General features: G+C 47.7%; 1 protein-coding gene across 1 annotated transcript in view; it reads right to left on the bottom strand.

The window, feature by feature from the left end:
- The window catches only part of BARD1 (BRCA1 associated RING domain 1), a 40,298-nt gene extending 36,125 nt beyond the window's left edge, over window positions 1-4,173 (bottom strand). The window contains exons 1-3 of the mRNA XM_062506706.1: window positions 4,019-4,173; window positions 3,856-3,912; window positions 144-289 (exon numbers count right to left, since the gene is read on the bottom strand). Coding sequence (XP_062362690.1) covers window positions 144-289; window positions 3,856-3,912; window positions 4,019-4,173 — 358 coding nt within the window. The remainder of the gene's footprint in view (window positions 1-143; window positions 290-3,855; window positions 3,913-4,018) is intronic.
- Between the last annotated feature and the right edge of the window lie 15,693 nt (window positions 4,174-19,866).

The raw sequence follows: 19,866 nt of genomic DNA on the forward strand, positions 1-19,866 counted from the left end.
TTCAAATCAAATTTTCCAAACATGATTTGGAACAGCCTCTCGGAATTTTAAATGGAGCTGCGTTGCTCATTCACTGCAAAGCCTGTGAGATGAAAGGGGGTGGCCTGGACTCTGCAGGCACCAGGGAGCCGGGTGAGTCTCACCTGAGGCGTCGGTGCCCAGGAGCTGCCGCAGCTTGCCGCACAGCTGGATCATGTTCTCCAGCTGCCGGTTGATCTGCGCGTCCTGCACCCAGGCTGGCACGTGGCACGCGGGGCACTCGGTGCCAACACAGTCGCTCACACAGGAGCTGAAAGGCAAAGGGGAAAGCCATTATCGGGTGGAAGTGACCCACCGCACCCGCCACGGACCGTTTCACCGCCCGGCAGGAGTCGCTGATTTTAGCATGGACAAACTGCGCTGGAAAGCCCGCACGAGTCAGCCACAAATGCAGGACAGGACCTATTTATCGCGGCAAGTGACAAGCTGAACAGAATCAAGCACCCCACTTCCAGAGCCTGTCAGGACAGTCATGAAAAATGCCATGCCTCACAAGCTGAGCCAAATTTTCCAAAAGCTCCACTGCTGTTTGACTCAAGGTAACAATTAGGTTTAACAGTTAAAACTACACTAAAAATTATTTTACATCTGCTATTCTGCAGTCTCCCATTTTTAAACAAGTGCCAGAAAGCCAACCCATGCTTTCTCCTATTTAATATTTGCTTGATGCTGTAAAGAAGTTTCACCTGTGTGAACATTTCTCTGTATGAAGTCTCATGAGGATCTCTAGGTGCTCAGAGTATATTTTATCACTGCTCTCTTCCACAGCATTGATGTCTGATGATCATGGTGGGAACAGATTTACTCATTAATACTACTGTCCCCAAATCAGCCTAAGACCTTTTATTCTTTTGTTTAGGCCAGTGAGAAGCCCTTATGATTTGCCATCTGAACTGCAACATTGAAGAGCCACTGCCACATCTCATCTCCAGTCTATCCTATTAAATAGAGGTTACAGTTCCAAGACAATCAGTTTCAAGAGTCTGAGTTACCTGACCACTACTCATGTAAAAATTGCTGCTAGGTCTGTTTTGTGCTTTACACAGGCAGAGGACCTTGTGGCTGAGGCACCACTGTGTCTGGGAGACTGAAGCACAGCTCTTGGCTCCCACATATCCTAGATGACATTTGACAAATCACTTGGAGCAAAGGGAAGAGCCAACCAGGTCTGCTCCTCTAGGGAAGCTGGCCTCAGGCTTTCCATCCCTGTAAATGGCACTGCAAAAGAAATGCAGAATGACTTTCATACCATAACATCTCAATTACATGCAACTGCTGGGGTTTTGTAGTCAACTGGCAATGACTGCAGATATTCTGCAGCTACCCCAAGAAAACTGCAGAAACTGATCTTGATAAATATCCCTGTCCCTAACAAAACCATGGCGAGGAAGAGCCAGTTGTTTTATGTGTGACCTGAGCACAGGTCAGCTCATTAGCTCCAGATCTTTCACTCCATATTTCAGAAGCCAGCTCCAGCCACTTGCCCCAATCCTCCCCAAGTGTGTTAATAAACATCTGTCTTCAGCAGTGGACCAGAATCAGTTCACAACACTTAAACTCGACAGAAATTAATCTTAGCAGCACCTCAAATGTAACAAAACTAAAGTCAGAGTTGAGAGTGCTCCTTTAGAAGTTCCACATACAACAGAATCTAACTCATTTTGACTCCAGAGTTACAAGAAAGGTACTGGAAATTTGTCATCCAACAGTTAAACATCAATATGCAGGCAAACAGACTGAGTTATAACTGAAATAGCAGCAGCCTGGACTTACTGGAGAGATTATAAAGGTGTGGCAAACACACTGTAATTCTATGTAATTTAGTTTTGAGAATAACTGTAAATATTATTGAAAATACCTAATTTGCTTCTAAAGACGTTAATCATAATTTCCTTAGGCATATTTTTAAAAACAGCCACTGCCCAAGACTCAGCCATCAAAAGACAGATGAAATTACTGCTGTAAGGTCAGGCACACAAGAGAGAAAAGATCAGGCATGACAATAACTCAGACAATAGCAAATAAGCTCCTTTTTCTGGAGCAAGAAATAGCTGCCAATGAGCGCTTAAGACTTCTGTTAGCTATTCTTTCCAGCCTCATCAATACAGACTGCATTGTCCTCTTGATGTTTGGAAATTTTTCCTTTAAAAAAAGGAAAGGTTTCCCCACCAAACTTCAAAGAGAAGTGGATGATTTAAATCTATCACCTAGAATACACAAGGGTTATCCAAAATAAAACCACAAGGCATTAGATGCCCAACAGCTAAACAATTACATTTACTAAGCCACATGTTCATATTTTATAAGAAAAAAAATTACAAGCTTCTGGGGGTTATTTTACAAAATAATCCATAGGCAGGTTGTATAAATGAAATAAATAATTTAAAGAATTCCTTCAAACAGCAGAATCATAAAATGGTCCCAGCTGGGAGGGCCCTTAAAGCCCATCCCATCCTACCCCCTGCCATGGCCAGGGACACCTGCCACTATTCCCAGGTTGCTCCAAGCCTCATCCAACCTGGCCTTGGACACTTCCAGAGATGGGGCAACCAAAGCTTCTCTGGGCAACCTGTGCCAGGGCCTCCCCACCCTCACAGGGAACAATTTCTTCCCAATATCCAATGTAAATCTGCTCTCTTTCAGCGTGAAGCCATTCCTCCTAGTCCTGTCCCTATGTGCTCTTGTGAAATAATCTCTTCAAGAATCTTCTACAGCAATTAATGACCTCAGCTGGGAAAGAACACGTGTCTGGAGAGAAATAAACCACCTGTGCATCTTTTAGTACATGCTTACTAGGGGAAGAGATGCTGAGGGCATCTGTCCCATAATCAGCTACACCTTAAAAAGCCAGTAAATATTCTACTTGTATTTTACCTTTCAGGCCTTCAGCATGTAAACTATTAGAAAAGCACAGCTGAAGACTGGGAGTGGATACACATCCATGAGGGAAGGAGGGTTTCCTCAGATTTTACTGACATAGTGACTATGGATTAGCAGGCAGTAAAGCTGAGTATCTATGCTAGCTTACAAGCAGAGGTTAGACAGTATCCTTCTTTTTCACCCTAACAAAGGTAGGATTTTATCAGACTGCTTACACCAGTGCTATGCAGAGAAACTCCCTAAGATGCACAGCAGATCTTTTAACTCCCCGTGTTAAGAGCAGTGATACACAGGGCTGCCAAAAGGTTCCACAACTTCACCCAAAGGCAGTTCTGGGGCACAAACATTTCAGTCTCTGCCTGCATTGGCACTGTCCTACCAAGGCAATGCCACCACCCCCTCAGAAGCACCCTGTTGGCAGAATGTTTCTAATTTAAGTCACTCTTCTGAAGCACTCCGATTATTTGGCCAACTCTAAGCAGATGTAAGGCTGCCTATGCCAACGTGTTTGGATGCCTGTGTAAACAGAAACAGGCACAGAGGCAGATCTGAAGGAGCAAAGTCTTGGTGGAAGGCCAAACCAACAACAAGCAGCACCCAACCCTCTGGGGCAGAGAAAACCCCCCCTTGGAAACAGGAAACACCTTCCCAAGCTGCTCTTTTTTTTTTCTTTACATGAGGAGAAAGAGAAGGGAGCTGAGGATGATGAGAACTGCGAGTTGTTTCGGAATTCGGCCCCACTACAAGCGGACAACTCCCTCCATCACACTGAAAGCTCCCTTCACACCTGGCCAGCATGCTGAAGCCTGAACCAGCACTCCTGCACGGGACCCACAGGGGAACGGCAGCTCCCGCTCTCCTCTCGCCCTCAGCCCCCCGGGAGGCCCAGAAGCCACCAGCGGTGCCCACACCCCTGTCCTTTCTCCCGGTACTTACAGGCAGAAGACGTGCTCGCACTGCCCCAGGGACACGGGCTCCCGCAGGACGCCGGCGCTGTGGGCACAGCAAGGAGAAACGAGGCACTTTTAACACGAGCTGCCACACGGCAAGGCCGCGGGGGAAAACAGGGGGAGGTGGGGGAAAGGAAAACATCCATTACCAGCGGGAGCAGCTCAGCGCCCTCTCCAGCCGCCCCAGCGCGGCGCGGGTGTGCGACCAGGTGTGCCCGGACAGCGCCATGGAGGGGACGGCGGGGCAGAGGGGGCTGCTCGGGGCCGGCTGGTTGCCCGAGCGTCCGCGCAGCGCCTCCCTCATGGCTTCCCTCACAGCGGTTCCTTCATCAGCTCCGGCCTCAGCCCTTTCTACCCTCAGCGCTTCCCGCCGCCGCTCCGAATCCCCCGCCCGCCGCCACTGCGCAGGCGCGGGGGCCGCGCGCGCTCCCCGCCCTCAGCGTTTCCCGCGCTCCGGGAGCGGGGCGGGGCCGCCCGTGAGGGGCGGGCTGGGAAAATGGCGGGCTGGGCGAAATTCCCAGCTGAGATTCCAGACGCGCAGGGTCAGTTAGGGCGTGGCAGGAAATATGGGTGGGAGTCTTCTGCAATTTTAGGGAAAATAGAGTGTTAGTGTCCTCAGGAGCCACCAGGTCTGAAAGAGTGGCTTGACAGTCTTGAGGAAAAATGGGTCTTTTTCATCTTGTCCCGGCCCTTGTTCCATGGGAGCAGATCCCAAATTCCATCCCCCCCCGGCTGTCCCCTCCTGTCAGGGAGTTGTGCAGAGCCACAAAGGCCCCCCTGAGCCTCCTTTTCTCCAGGCTGAGCCCCTTTCCAGCTCCCTCAGCCTCTCCTGGGGCTCCAGCCCCTTCCCCAGATCCGCTGCCCTTCTTTCAGCCGGCTCCGGCCCCTCTTGTCCTGAAGTGCCCAGAACTGGACACAACACTTGAGGCATGGCCTCACCAGTGCCCAGCACTGGAGAAAAATCACTTCAGTCACTTTGCTGTTCCTGTGGCCACCCCATTCCTGGTCCAGACCCGGTGCCATTGGTCTCCTTGCCTCGCTGGCCTCACGTTCAGCCGCTGCCACCGGCACCCCCAGGGCCTTTCCCAGCTTTCCAGCTCCTCTGCCTGGAAGTCCCGGGCTTATTGTGGCTGAAGTGCAGGACCCACTTGGCCTTCTTGAACGTCATGCTGTCGGTCTCAGCCTGTCTAGATACCTCAACAGCATCCAAACTGACCTCATACCCAAACCTGATGCTCCTACGTAAGTCTTCCCAGTGTTTTTGTATCTAAAACAAGCATGTCTAACACGGTGTGAATATCCCCTACACAGATGGGTGGGCACAGTATGGAGGTGTTGAGGGCACCCACCCTCCTATCTGGCACCCATCCCTCATGTCTGGCACCTGGCCTAGGCACAGCACCTGCCCCAGTTTAAACATTTCATTTTCTTCTCTCTATTCTGCCCATTCCTCAGCTTCCTCTGGCAGAGATACCTCTCTAGTCCCCCTTATTTCAGGTTTCCAAGGTGGTTTTTCCCTCAGCCTGTGTGTCCTGCAGCATCCCAGGCCACAGCCCAATCTCCCACTTTTGCAGGTTGATGTTTTTTTAGGAGGTACCTGCACAGAGACGCAGCCCCCATCATCCCTCTACAGCGTAATTACTGGAGCACATAAAGCAGTTATAGGAGGAATTTATCACTTTCAGGTAGAAATATTCCTGGCCAAGTAAAAGATAGAGCAGGAATGCCAGGAGCAATTTATAACGGGATTACTGACATTTCACGTGGAGAAGCTCCGCCAGTGAATAAGCATCAAGCCATAAATCTCGGAGAAAACATGATTAAAGAGAGCGAGTTATTCTTTGAGGGAACTTCATCATAAAAGGACATGGCGGCGTGGAGCTGCAAAATTTGGTTTGCGACAGTCATAGAAAACAGCCATTAGAGGAGTGTCCCAGCCTTACCTTATCTAGACAGAAGGAGTTCTACTTAGTGTTAAATCAGTGCTGAAAGTATTTCTTAATAAGTTATTAATGTCTTCCAAGAGGTAGGTTTTCTCCAGTTTTCAAGCATCATACTCTGCTACTTCTGTAGCTTGTTCCCTCTGTGGCTCTTCCTGAACACTGGGGATGATATAATTTGTGAATTTTATAATTTTTTTCTTTATTTAGGGAAGGCTAAATATTTATCTTTTTTTTTACTAATATGAGCCAGAGGTGCAGGGAAGTGAGCTCCACACAGGATGTGGAATTGTGAAATCTCTCAGCACTTTGGATCTGAGAACTCCACATCACAGGACGAAGCAGCATCACGCTCTCTGCATTCATGGTAACTCCCATTCCCTGTTCCAAGAGAGGAATCCAGGGGGGGCTGACAGGTCAATCTACAGCCTTTGCAGGTGACAGTGTCCTCACAGAGCCAGGCCCAGAGCGGGATGGATGCCAGCACGCTGATCCTGGGAGCAGGAGCTGCACCAGCGCGCTCGGACCCAGCTGTGAAAAGTGTGGCTGTGTCTCTGTAATGGGCTGTTGTTTCCTGGTGCTCAGGGAATCCCACTGTGTTAATAACACCGTGTCCCCTCTGCCCACAGCCCTGCACCCCACGGAGGCGAGCGTGGGAGCGCAACAAAAACCACTCTGTGTGACAAAGCCTGCCTGGTGAGGGACACGCGTAGGTGTCGGATGCTCCTGGGCAGCAGGTGGGCTCGGATATGTGTCTGACTGGATCTGAGTGCAGTGAGCTGCTTCAGGGCAAAGCATCCTCCTTTCCTGTCTTGAGGGAAGGAAAGGGGCAGGCTGGGCCTGTGCTGTCCAAAGAGGAGCCTGTCCCCAGGTCCTGCAAGCCAGGTCCCATGATGCCTCTTCCCATCCTGCGTGCATGCACCAACACAGCTGGATGCAGGAGGAGGGTGACAGCAAGGGACACGTCAGCACACTCACACCTTTCCTTGGTGGAGCTGGGACAGGGATCTGCTCCCTCACATTGCCAAAAGCAGGATGAACTCACAAAATAAGATAAGCCTGTTGTTTTTCCCTTAAAAAATGAAGAGTTGCCAGGTGCAACCTTAACATCCTACTCCCTGTTACTTGGCTCATCCTGTGCTCCAAAAGCCCAGCTCCCAGCATCTCCCAGTGCACCAGGGATCCTGAAAGATGGCAAAAGGCCTCACTGCTGAGATGAAACTTTAACGCAATTTGAAGCATTTGAAGCAGGTTACAAACAGCACTTGATCCATAGATCTCTTGAGCCAACCTGGCATTTATGTTCACAAAATATGAGATGCCGATATATACTGTATAGCACAGTAAACCAGATAAGTGCCTCCTCTTCCTTTCCTCCAGCTGAAATATGTTTAGTGTCTCTCTCAATAAATCCACAGATGCAATAGTTTCCATTGTGCTGAGACATTATGTGGGAATTTACAAACATTTACAACTAAGTTAAACTGAGGCAAAGTGTTGCCCTGGGCAGCCTGCATCCAACAAAAACTTGCATTCAAGAAAGATGTAAAAGTCACAAATGATTCATTCTCCTTAATTTTGTAAAGGTTAAGGAGCTGGCACTCTTGGAAATCTAAGAAATGTCTTCTTCAGCAGTGAATTACTGCAACCAATCGGACAGTCAGAAGCAAAAAAAGAAAAAAAAAATGATGGGGGGAACAGAGGCAAGCAAGAAATATACCTCTAAATTTGGTTTATGCAGTATTTAAAGTACAAGTAAAGCCATTCCAGGCAGTATAAGGCCCATACACTTTAAAATAAATTTGTGGCATGACAGAAAGCCAGTAAAAGGGTTTCAGCAGTGGTGTGATACAGCGAGGCAGAGACGTTTGGGGCGTGCATGAATCAGTGGCTCCATACCCTGCTGAGGCAATGCTCATCCTCACTGTGCTGGGCTGGAAATGGCATTTCTAAACAATGCTGAGCTCCAGAGCCAAACCTGCACTGAAGGATGGCTTGGCTTCCTGGCTGACGAGGAAGATAAAAATCCTCCTTGCCTACCTCATGCTTCATTTTGAAGCACTGCCCATCTGGTAAAAACCTTTTTATGGAAATACACCACTACCTGATATTTTATTAATTGAGTGAAGTTCCCCAGCTGTTTCTCAACAAATAAACAATTATTATGTGATTCATCATGTAACATGTTACACTGAGTTTTGTAAATCAGTTGTTTTCTTAGGGGTTAAAAGAGCCAAAGCTCCATGAATAGGGATCCCTCTGCTGTCATTCACCTGAATACAGAGCACATCCTGAAACCTCTGCACCCTGCCAGGAAAGGGTGCTCAGTTGGTCATGCTAAGCACCCACAGCAAGCGCCAGGATGAATCCTCTTCATCAGAAGACTGAAGAAAAAATTGGATGAGCAGCCTCATCTTTGAATTCTCTCTCCCCAAAAGTCCGAATCAAAGGCTTTAACAGGCTTAGTTTGCTCCTCAGGCCAGCCCTCTGGGGCCAATTTTGCTTCACACCCAAAGCCCTGTGAGCTCCCCGTGGTCACGGAGGCATCGTTGGCTGCAGCGCTGGTTTGACAGACATGGGGCTGCTGAGATCATTCAGTGCAGTAATTGATTAGGGCTGTTAGACTACCAAATTTTGAGATTACATATACTGAGGGATTTGATCCCTGAAAGGAAATAATAATAATAATAAAAAAAGTCTATTACACTTTCAGACTAAGCAACACAGTCAGCATTGCATTACACGGCATTAAATTATTCCTTGAGTCTTGATAGCAGGAACATCTGCTGGTGTTAGACATGGCATTTTTAATTAAAGGCAGCAGCAGAGAAGCCTGTGGTTCATTGGTTCTACTTTCATCGTGTGAATTGCTAAATCCAAAGGGCACTTGTACAAAAGATTTGGTCAGAGCACAAGGTCTGGGCCCAGCACTGCAGAAGCACAGCAGAAAAGCAGCAGAGGTGACAGGTAATTTCCACCTGCCCATTGCCCACCAGGAGATCTCTGTCAATGCCCACATGGGTCAAAACTGTGGGGGATTTTACAAAATTTAAATTACCCTTCTGATTGAAACAAAAAAGGGATTTCCTGCAGAAAGGCAAGTGACAGAGAACAGCAAAGCACAAGAAACCCTTGTGCCCAGTTGGGGACCACGTTCACACCTTTGCTGCAGTAACTGCTGATGCTCCCCTGCTCCAGTGCTGGGGTACATGGAGAGATGGCACAGACCCTCACTACCAAGCGGTGCCCCCCAGAGTTTTAACATCCAAAGGAAAAAAGGTTTGAACAGGGAATAAGTTGCATCCCAAATCAGCTGCCTTCCAAGAACTCTGGTTCTAAGCAGGTCAAGCAAGACCAAAAATCCTCATCAGTCCTGGGATTTGAGGAATTTCAGCATGGCTGGAAAATGCTCAAAGCCCCCAGCAGGCTGGATACATCCAAGACAGAGCCACCTGAAAAACAGCCTTCTTGGCCTCTTCCACCTACCACCACCCCAAGGCAGTCCCACGAACCTGGGTCAGGCTAGGCAGCCTGCTTTGATGGGACCCAGCCTTTCTTCAATAAAATCTGAATTTAAATCTGCAAAACGCCAGGTCCTGCCTCAACTGGGTGGATGGGAAGACATGAGGAGCAGAGGAAAGTTCTTGTCCCATGCTATGGATGTCAGATGTGTCAGCCCCATGGACACGTGTGGCTGCCTTCCATTGGCACTGAGGGGCCCAGGATTTCCCTTGGCGGCCCCCACAGATGGTGTTTGTTTGCTCAGCCACCATAAAAAAGGAAAATATTTGGTGCAATCTGCTAGCAGACAGAGACAGACATATGGTCGGTGCGAGGCAAGCCTGGATGCTTGGGAAAACACAGTCAAGGCTCTGCAGCAGCTTTTAGATGTTGGATTGCCCTTGAGCTGAGTGGGAGACAAGTCCAAGGAAACCACTGAAGAACCTAGGTGCAGGTTTTGTCCTGCTGTGGCTTGAACCCTTTTATTATCCCCCCTCCAATTAATCTTATTATACTATCCCTATTGCACTGGAGTTATTACAATTATACCAGTTTTAATTTATGCAAACCTCAACTCTGGCTCAACGCTTGGAGAAATTCACCCTGGTTTGATGTCTGTCCATCTGGCACGCAGTAAACAGGTTAAAAATGACAGAAACCATTAAAAGCACTTGCTTGCATTTTTGGACCCGGTGGAGTCAAAGTGCGGGTGCAACACTGCTTTTGTTCTTTTTACCTGTGACTGTTTTTAAATGTATCATTGCAGCTTCAAGCCTAAGGGAAATCTTTGGGCCACCCAAACAATAAAATTTTAAACATTTCCCTTCCAGTTGCATTTTAAAAAGGCAGACCATAATTGTTTCCCAGATATCAAGACCTATTTCTTAATCAGGACTAACCTCCAGCTAAAGCAGCACTGATGACCTCCATGAGCTGGGTCAGGGACCTCCACGCCTTCAGTCAGGGCTCAGCACCTCCAGTTCCACCAGGAAAAAGCAGATAGCCAGGACTGTGAGGGCTGGACTGACTTTGGGAAGAAATTTACTGTGATTTCTTAACGACAAACCTGCCTCACTTAAAAAAAATTCAAGTTATTTTGGGCGGTAGAGTAGACACCCCCACCTTTGCCTGAGTGCTTGAGGGCAGAGACAGATGCTGTGCCCAGGCACTGAGATGAGAATCCCTGGGCAGTGAAGCTGTGTCACCACCAAATTTAGAAATGATCTGTGGAGAGGGATGGAGCCAGTCTGGCATGAGCCCCACACCCAAAACACCCAAGTACGGTTGTGTAGGTGCCCTGCCAGCCTTGCTCTCATGCATGGGTGTCTCAGCCCCACCTTTTAGCTTGAATAAAGTCAAATCAGGAGGGAAAAATAATACATCAGCGAGGAGTACAGCTGACATTTCTGGAGAATATGAAATATGTGGGTAATGCTCACTTAATCTAAAATTAAATGCTCTTTCCCTGCTAAGTCTTCCTTCCAAAGGGAGGAGCAGCAGGCTCCAGCATCCCACAAAACCTATGCCTGGTGCTTTTTAAATGTGAAACCCAGAGTTGAGCTGCAGATAAAAAAAAAAGAGAAAACCCATGGAGTTTCTGCAGAGATCCATGGATGCAGTGGATTGCAGTAGCTGGGAAGTGCCAGCACTGTGCCCTGCACTGGGGCTGGAGGGAGGGCTGGGGGATGGTGAAACAGGTCCAAGACCTCCTGGTCCTGCTTTCCCCCTCGGTGCTGATTTATTGTGTCAGCACAGGACAGAGTTTGTTGGGCAGCAGCTTGACCTGAACTGTTGGCAATCCCTCACATGCAGAGCTCCCAGAGCATTTTCCTGACTTGCTTCCTAGCTGGAGGAAGCTAAGGAACAAAAGCCACAGCACACCTGTATGTGTTTACAAGTAAAGTTATGTATTCTGTAAATAGGTGAGGATATTATTTTTTCCGTTCTAATCCATACTAAATCCAAATTAACACGATAGATGCTCCCGATGATTTATGTTGTTATAGTAAATAACAGCAACTGCACGGCACTTAGCTGATGATTAATGATCCTTATTAACAGTGTGTTGAGCTCAGGTCTGCAGTTTACACTTGCAAACATCAAAGGAGACCTCAGCTTTCCTTCTCTCCTGTATTTTGAGGCCACGTTGTAAATCCTGTACCAGCAGCCTCGGCAGCTGCATTTTAATCCACAAATAGGATTGCCATAAACTTCCAGAAGAAACAGTGGTCTGACCCGTGAGCCATGGGGGCTGTTTCCCTCTGGCCTGGGAGCTGGTCTGGCTTCTCCAGCCTCTGCAGGGAAGAGAGCCAAACCGTGACAAGGGGTGACACCACTGCACCCTCCCCTCTGGGTTATCAGGGTCTGTCACTCAAATGTACCATGCTGCAAGCACATCCCCTATTTTTGTGCTCCGGTTTTCCTGTAATCCCTCCTCTAGATCCACCTGAGGGAACCAGGATGGTTTGTGAGCTCTGCTCTCCCAGAGTCAGCGCACATTCCCAGTCCTGCACCCACCCTGCCCCATCCTGCTGCTGGGACTCCCCAGCCCAGAGCCATCCCAACCCTTTGGACAGGCTCCTTTTTCCTGTCCCAGACTGCAAACAGGCCCATGGGGATGGGAAAGCCCTGGCACAGACCGTCCTGTTTTCACTAGATTGGTGCTGAGCACCTGTGCATGTCACAGGCTGGGTGGATGGGAAGACAGCTTCCCACATCCTAAGGTGATACCAGGGACTTGTGTAACCACACAGGCTGGAGTGCTCCCTCACACAGCCCAAGCCAGATCACCCCAGAATTCCTGCTTGAGCAGGAGCTCAAGAATGCCAAAGGGGCTGGAAGGGAAGCACGACACAGCAGCTTTGATTTATCAGGATGAAGCTGGTGAGTAATACAGAAACTCAGCAGCCCAGGGGAGATGCTTGCCTCTCGCATTTCACTTCATAGGAGAAGTGGTGCTATATTGTTCACAGGGCACTATATTAGAATCATATATGAGCTGATTTCAAGCCCTGAAATCACCCCATGTAGGATATTCACAGTGGAAAAATGACCCCTTATAACATCAAGACTCTCCAAGGGAACTGTGAAGGTTTCCTGCTCTCTCAGGTCACTGCCATTCACCCAGTAATGACATTTTTCTGTAGGCCAGCAGAGTTACATGGTTCTGGCACACGGATTTCCAGAATGGTTGAAATATGAACTCAGTCTGAAGCTGCATCCCTCTGCTCTGCTGCCTCTCCTGTCAGGAAAGGCAGGGCAGCAGGCATGAAGCAAGCTATCCCGTTCCTCCTGGAACATCTCCATCCCCTGCAGGCATCTGGGGGCCCAGCCCCAGCTCTAGGACCTTTGAAGGTTGCACATGCTTGTACACTGCCTGGTCTTCCAGGTCTTCCAGCCTAAATCCTCCCCATTGCTGCAATGTCATGGTATTCCCTAATTTCCCTAATCCTTCCTGATTTCACACATCCCAGTTTATAACCCAACCCTGAGGAGCAGGAGGGTCCCCCAGACAGGGTGGTTTGTAACAAAGTCCCAGCTTTGCCTTTGCTGCCATCCAACCCATGTGTGGCAAAGAGCTGATTATGGCCCATTGCTGAGTGTGTCATGAGGATGGTCAAATGGTGAACTGCAGAAAGCAGGTGAGAGGAGAGGCCTCAGTGCCCGTGCATGTTCACACAGTGTGTTACTGCAGCCTGAGCTCCAGCCCAGCAGGAATCACTCCCTTTGCAGCACTGCGCTCCTCAGAGAGGCTTTAATAACTTCTGGGGAGGCTTTGGAGGCTCATAAAGAAATTAATAAAGGAGTCAGGCTGAGCAATGGCTCTCTTCCTCTTTATGGCAAGCCTGGAGCTGCCCTTGTCTAGATGATCAGGTATGGCTTCGATTCTCTGGGTTCCTGGAGCAGAATGGATTCAGCAGCTGCTTTGCAGTGATGTATGGGAGTGATTATAATTGTTAATCTGATTAAGCCTATGCTCTCAACTTTTGCTGGTTTTACTGACATTGAAGGTACTTAAAGGAACACTTGAGGAGGAGCACGTGAAGATGGATGAAGCATCTGCTTCTCTGCACCTCTCAGAATTGATCCCAGGGCTTAATGTGGGGCAAGTTGAGGTGAGTTTGCATTAAAATGGGATACCTGGCTTATTGACACACTCCAGCCCTCAGGCTTTGTGGTACAATGGGCAAAGGAGAGTCTCCTTCAGCTTTATTTTCTCTCTTTGACAGGATTTAAAATGAGAATCTGGGGGAGCAAGGTGTGGTTGCATAGCCTGCTGCTGTCCAGAGCAGCCTGACTACAGCCTTTGACAGGAACTTTAACTAAGGCTCCAGACCACGGACCATACTCCAGACTCACAGCTGGCTGCTTTGGGGCTGGCATTATGATCAAGGTTAAAGGGGGCGAGGTATTTTGAGTTCTTCTACCTCATGTAACTCCACAGAGATGGCCAAGGGACAACTAGAAGTGCTCTGGTGTTTCTAGCAATTCTTAATGTTTGCATTGTTAATTTTTTAATGAGTTTTCTTATCAGAGCCAACTCCAATGCTTTAACTTTCACAATTCCTGGAGGCAGGGTACATTCTGGCACTGCAAGAGAGAAATGTCATGTACAAAAAAGTGTGAAAAACTCTTACCTTTTAGAAACACCTGGATCTTAATTGTTTTCCAGCAACTGTCTGTTGGAGAAAACTGCTCTTACAAAGCTAAAAAAGGTTTCTGTGTTTCTCCTCTGCCTTGCTCCCAGGCCAGGCTGGGGGATCTTTCCCAGGGGAGGAGCAGGCTGCTGTTGGTGATACAAACCCATGTGCACCTCTTCTGGGACCTCATGGATATGGGTCACCAGGCAGGCTTCAGCTGTGTGCTGCTGGCCCTCTCAGCATGTGTCTGTTTGAAACTGCACTGGTGTAATTAAAGGTACACTACTAATTGGATGTGCAACCCTAAGGGGACTCCTTTAATTGCATTTCAATCTGGTTGGTATCATTTTAACATAAATTCATTGCTGTCTTGTGCAGGAATAACCCAGCTGGGTCTGGTTATGGAGAGGCAGATCATCCTGCCTCCTCTTCCCTGTCACACACTAGATGTGCTTCCATTTGTTTGTATCTGGCTGGGAAATAGGCAGTGCACACTCAAGCAGAGGGCTGGGCAAAAACCCTTCCCCTGACAACCAGGCCATGGAGGGTAGAGGGCTGAGAGTGCACCTTGACCTTCTAATGGAGGTAAGAGCTTCAGTTATTACCCTGTCTTCACTTGGATTTCATCTCACATCCCATAAATTGTCGTGGCCTTCCTTTGTGTTTTTCTTTGACAGTGAAGTCAGTGAAGACCTGAACTCTTTCCAAGAGATGTTTCATTTCTACCCAACTTGCTGGTGTAGTGAAAGACTCACTGCTTCAAAGTGAAATACCTCCCTGACTCTTGAGGCTGGGGAGATGGTGGGCTTGCTGCTTGGAGCCTTACAGCTCATGGGAGTGCTGCCATTTCCTTGTCTCACCCCCAGCATGATGCCCTCAGGATTGCTTTTCCTCACGAAGGGCTTGTTCCAGAAGAGTCTTCCAGCAGTGATGAGCAATGAAGTGGGGGCTGCATCCCCCAGGACGAGCACTTGGCAGAGGGAAGTGGTTCCAAGTGCTGCTCCATAGGTTGCAGGTACAAGGATCTGTGTCCTTCATCCCAGACTCAACCAGTGGGACTTATCCATTCTGGTACATGCCACCAGCCAGGTGCTGCAGGATTGTACATGGGGCAGCCTCCAGCCCCAAAACTCTGATACTCCCTGGGGTGATCTTGTGCATCCTACAGACATTTTGAGGAGTCAGGTCTGGCTCAAAATGGGCTGCACTCCTCATTCTGTTCCCATCGTGCTCCCTCCTTCCCACTGCAGTGTATGTGAGTAGCATGGGGAGTAGAGCCAACAGCAAGAGTTGGCTGTGTCTCTTACTAATGTTGTTATTATTTTAGTGCCATCTTCCTTCTTTCCTCTTCCTGAACAACTAAATTAATTAGAACAGTTTTTTTTTTTTATTTAAATACTGGCATGGAATGATAATTCTGGTGAATTATTTTTTTTTCATTCCCCACTGCTGCTTTTCAGTGTTGTGTTCACTTTTAATATGCTGTTGATACTTTGTTAGAGCTATGCAAGATCACAGCTGTTGTCCACAAAAAAAACAACAAAAAAAAAAGAGTAAAATCATGCTATGTGCTCTTGCCATCCAAAACCCATTTTTCTTTCTCCACCAGCTCACAAAATAACCCTTCCCCTATTAACTGAAGAGACAGATATTTTTTCTTGGCTTGTAAAAAGCCAAAAAGCCTCACAGCAGCTTCAGTGAAGCTGCTGCAATGGAAGGAAGCTGAAACTCCTACAACAATGGCTAAGCCCCATTCTGAGCCTGTTAGGAGGATGGATCCCACAAATTCTGGATCCCAGAAGTGATTCCTCACAGGCTGCAGGTCTGTGGGCACCACCATCTCCTAAGTTTTAGCAGTCACTGAATGTTGTTTACCTGGACGTGTTCAACTGAGCTGTAAACATGTATTCTGAACTGACCCAGTAACAAAACCACACCTGCAGTTCTCATCAAAGGACCAAAAAAATCCCATCAGAGACCTTAAATTAATATTTACAATATTTTACTTAATACTGAACAGCCCCAGCCCCTGCCAGACCCTTTCTGATCCTGCAAAACCAGCCCTCAGTGGCTATTTGCACTGAGAGCTAAGCAAGGATCAGGCTGGAGCAGCACCGTGCTCTCATCAACAGCACAAAGTGATAAATGAAGGAGAGCCAGGATGGAGATTTGAATCGTTGTCTCCAAGTCCACAACTCAAATTACAAACCTGACTTCAGTCAGCCTCACAACGCACACAACCAATTCTAAAATTCCTCCCTGACTCCCTGCCCCTGGCCCTGCTAAGTGTCTGCACTGCCTCTCCCTTGTCTGTGTGTGATGTACAGGAGAATTTTAAATGAAGCTGGGTTCCAATTAACACACCAGGGCTGTGTGACCATGCTGGGAGGGCTGCCCTGACACTGCTGTCTCCATGAGGGCTATTGGGGTGTCTTGGCTTGCAAAGCAGGATATGACCAAAAGTATGTATTCTATCAGTATCTGTTAAACCAGGTCCAGCAGTATTCTTTATCTTTTCCACAACCCATCCTTCCTCCAGGAGATATCTCCTGTTAATGGGCCATTGAGTCCCACTGCATGGCTGAGAAAATTCCATCATCCCATTGGGAGATGCTCCACCCAGGGGGAGGAGCCAAGCATTTCCTACCTAGATAAAAACTGGGAATTGGAACATCAGAGCAGCCTTTTTGCACTGGATTCCAGAGGAAAACCAAACCTTTCCACATCATCACTGAACCTTCACAGGAAAACTGCACCCTTCTACAGGAGCACTGCTCCAACAGAACCACATCTGTCATTGCAGGAGGAGTGCAGCCACCATTTAATGGGACTGCTACCAACACTCTGACTGACTGACAGGGTCTCAGGTTGTATTCTGACTCTGTCAGCGTTTTGTCTTTGTTTTTTTTCTGTAATACTGTATTTCTATTTTAATTTTCCTAGTAAAGAACTGTTATTCCTATGCCCATATCTTTGCCTGAGAGCCCCTTAATTTAAAAATTCTAATAATTTGGAGGGAGGGGTTTTACATTGTCCATTTCAAGAGAGGTTTCTGCCTTTCTAGTGAGGGGCACCCTCCCCATAGGTGAGGATGGGGAGTGACCCCATCCTTCCCCTGCCCTGTAGACCCTGCTCAAAACCTTTCAGATGCTCATCAGTGGTTTCTCAGTCGGTGCTCTGTATTCCTGGCTACCCCTGGAATCTTCTCAGGGAGACAAAGAGGTGATGGGAAGAGCAGAGCTAGTGTTCAGAGGCAGGAGAATGCTGGCTTCCAAGGTTTTTGCCTCAGAATTGAGCCTGGAGTGTGTCCTACCTCCAAAACGGACAGGATGAATTTGAGGCTCTGCAGGGAATGGGGGTGTTTGTCATGTGGCACGAATGGTAATTCAGCCCCTGGTGATGTTATATACAGCCTCCATGCCAGATGCTTCCAGCCCCCAAATGGTTGTAATTGCTTCTCCACGGGCCTCAGTTAAATTCCCCCCAGTATATAAACTCTGGCTTCCTTGGACCAATACCCACAGACTTGATTGCAATAGCAGATGGTTTATTTTTACCTGCGAGTGAGAACGGGGAGCGTAGATCATGGCTGTGACACATTTCACATGGAGCAGATGTTTCTATTAATGCCAGAACTGGGTGGAAATTCAAAGGATGCTTTTTGCTTTTTTCCCCCCTCAAAACTATTTTACACAATTAAATTGCAACTTGCTGAAGTATTCCAATGAATCACTTCCTTTTTGTTTTTTTTTCCCCTGTTTGATTAGTAGGCTCTAAAGGGACAAAAGAATAGTTTTGTATCAGTCTCCCTCAATTACATGTAAAGTACATCTGGACAGAGTCTGAAGATCCATCTTTCACTGGCAGTTGCAAAGCCATCAACATAATAAAATAATACTCTGATTGGTATTACAAGGCTGCATTTAAATCATTGGCATTCATGCTCCAAGTCCTTTGCAGGGAGCACAAGCCCTCCATTAGAGAAAAGCTTAATTTTATACTGTGATCTGTTTAAGATGTGCAATGAGAATGAGAAAAAAGAGCTTTTGCAGAGCTGGAGATATAATAATAGAAACTACAATGGATGTCTGGGCAGCATTTTCAGTCACTTATAAACTGCAGGTGTCAAATGCATTCTGGAAAGAAGCTGCATCCCGGTTTTAATTACAGTCAGCAGGTTGAGACATCATTCAAAGCTTGATAATACTTTGAATCCATAATAAAACTCCTTCTGCTAGCAGTAAGAAGTTTACACCAAGACCAAGGAGAGGATGTGACCTCCTTGCAGCAGCTAAACCTTGAACTTCAGTATCCCACTGAATATCAAGGGTGTTTGGGATTTTACAAAGTACCTACTCCTTACACGATTATCACAGCAAACCCTGGCACCACGAAGGAGCTGAACTAGTCAAACTTATGGTCAGGGTAACAAAGATGTGTCTTTGCAGCTTTCATCAAAGGTTCCTTTGACTCAAATTAGTTTGGGGTAAGGGAATAAAGGAAAAAAAAACAGAAAACACCTGGCTGGAATTGTATGGGTGAACCCAGGTAAGTAGTATGGGCCACTCCAGGTCTCACAAGGTAAGGCTTTATCTGCAATCTGTTTTACCAGCAACAGCAAGTTTATTGAGCTCAGAGTTCAAGTTCATTTTGTGCTTGAAGGTACATCAATGCCCTGACCCAAACCTGAGTCTTTGGGGCCTTATGCTGATACATATAATAAAGAATCATATTAAACTATTCTATTAATCATTCTGGGGAAAGAGAGCAGGATGTGTGTGGTGGTGCGCTGAACTCAGCTGCTGGGGGCTGCTCTCAGAAGTGGGCAGAGCACTCCCTTAAAGCCAGCAGGCAGAGTCTTTGAAGCAGGAGCTAATGATACCTTATTATGTGGGAAAACACAGCTCCGGAGTCATGGGGGCAGCCAGCACGTGGGGTTGAGGAGGAAGGTCACTGGAGAGGACACAGAGAGGCAAAGCTGCTAGAGATGGAGGTGTTATGAGCAAGGGGGATGCTCCTGCTTCTACTGTGCTCAGGAAAATACAATCTTATGAAGCAAAGAGCTTCTTCCTGTCAGAGCATTCAGCCAACAGACCTGCCCTATACCACCCTCAGCTATACCAGAGCAGCCCTGAACTCCAGCCAGGAGAAAGGGGCTCATGGGGGAATCATCTCCCACTGGGTACCAAAGCCAGGAACTGCCTGGGACCAAAGGGCTCACTTGAGGAGTTACACAGAGCTGGAATAAGCTACAGGAACAAACCAAAACCACTGGAAGCACTAACTTATAAAATAGTTATATTTGTGCTGACATAACCAGATAAGCTCTATGTCATTACCAAAGATGGCCCCCACCAGTGGCCTTTGTGACTGTCAGTACATAACATTTGCATCCTCACAACCCCTCTGTGAGGAGGGGCAAGGCCATGAGCCCCATTTCCCCAGGGCAGAGCCTGTCAAAACCTAGCCACTTTCCCTCAGTCACCCGGGAGGTCTGCTGCTGAGCAGGCAGTGGAGTGTGGGCTTTCCTCTGTGCCCTTGGGGCTGCTCTGTGGTCACACACCCTGCACTGCCCACAGCTCCTCTGCTCCATCATGGCCACATCTGCTGTAAGCAAATGGCCACGAGCAGCAGGTGACGTTGTCTAAATCCTCACAGCCACTACAGTGATCATAAAACAAGAATTGGGGGGGTGGGAAAGAACCTGTGGAAAGACCAATCTGATTTGTAACCAAGTGCCAGTCTCAAACACCTACCATGTTCCTAGTGACATTAATTAAGTGCATATCAAAAAAACAAAGTACTTTAAGAAAATGTGACTGCTTATCTCCATCACCCTAAAATCACTGAAAGCAGGGTTGGAGGGGCTGTCAGGTCTTTTCCCCAGCTTCTATGATCCTGTGTGGGTGGATCCCT

The sequence above is a fragment of the Cinclus cinclus genome, chromosome 21 (assembly GCF_963662255.1).
Source record: "Cinclus cinclus chromosome 21, bCinCin1.1, whole genome shotgun sequence".
NCBI classification, from domain to species: Eukaryota; Metazoa; Chordata; class Aves; order Passeriformes; family Cinclidae; genus Cinclus; species Cinclus cinclus.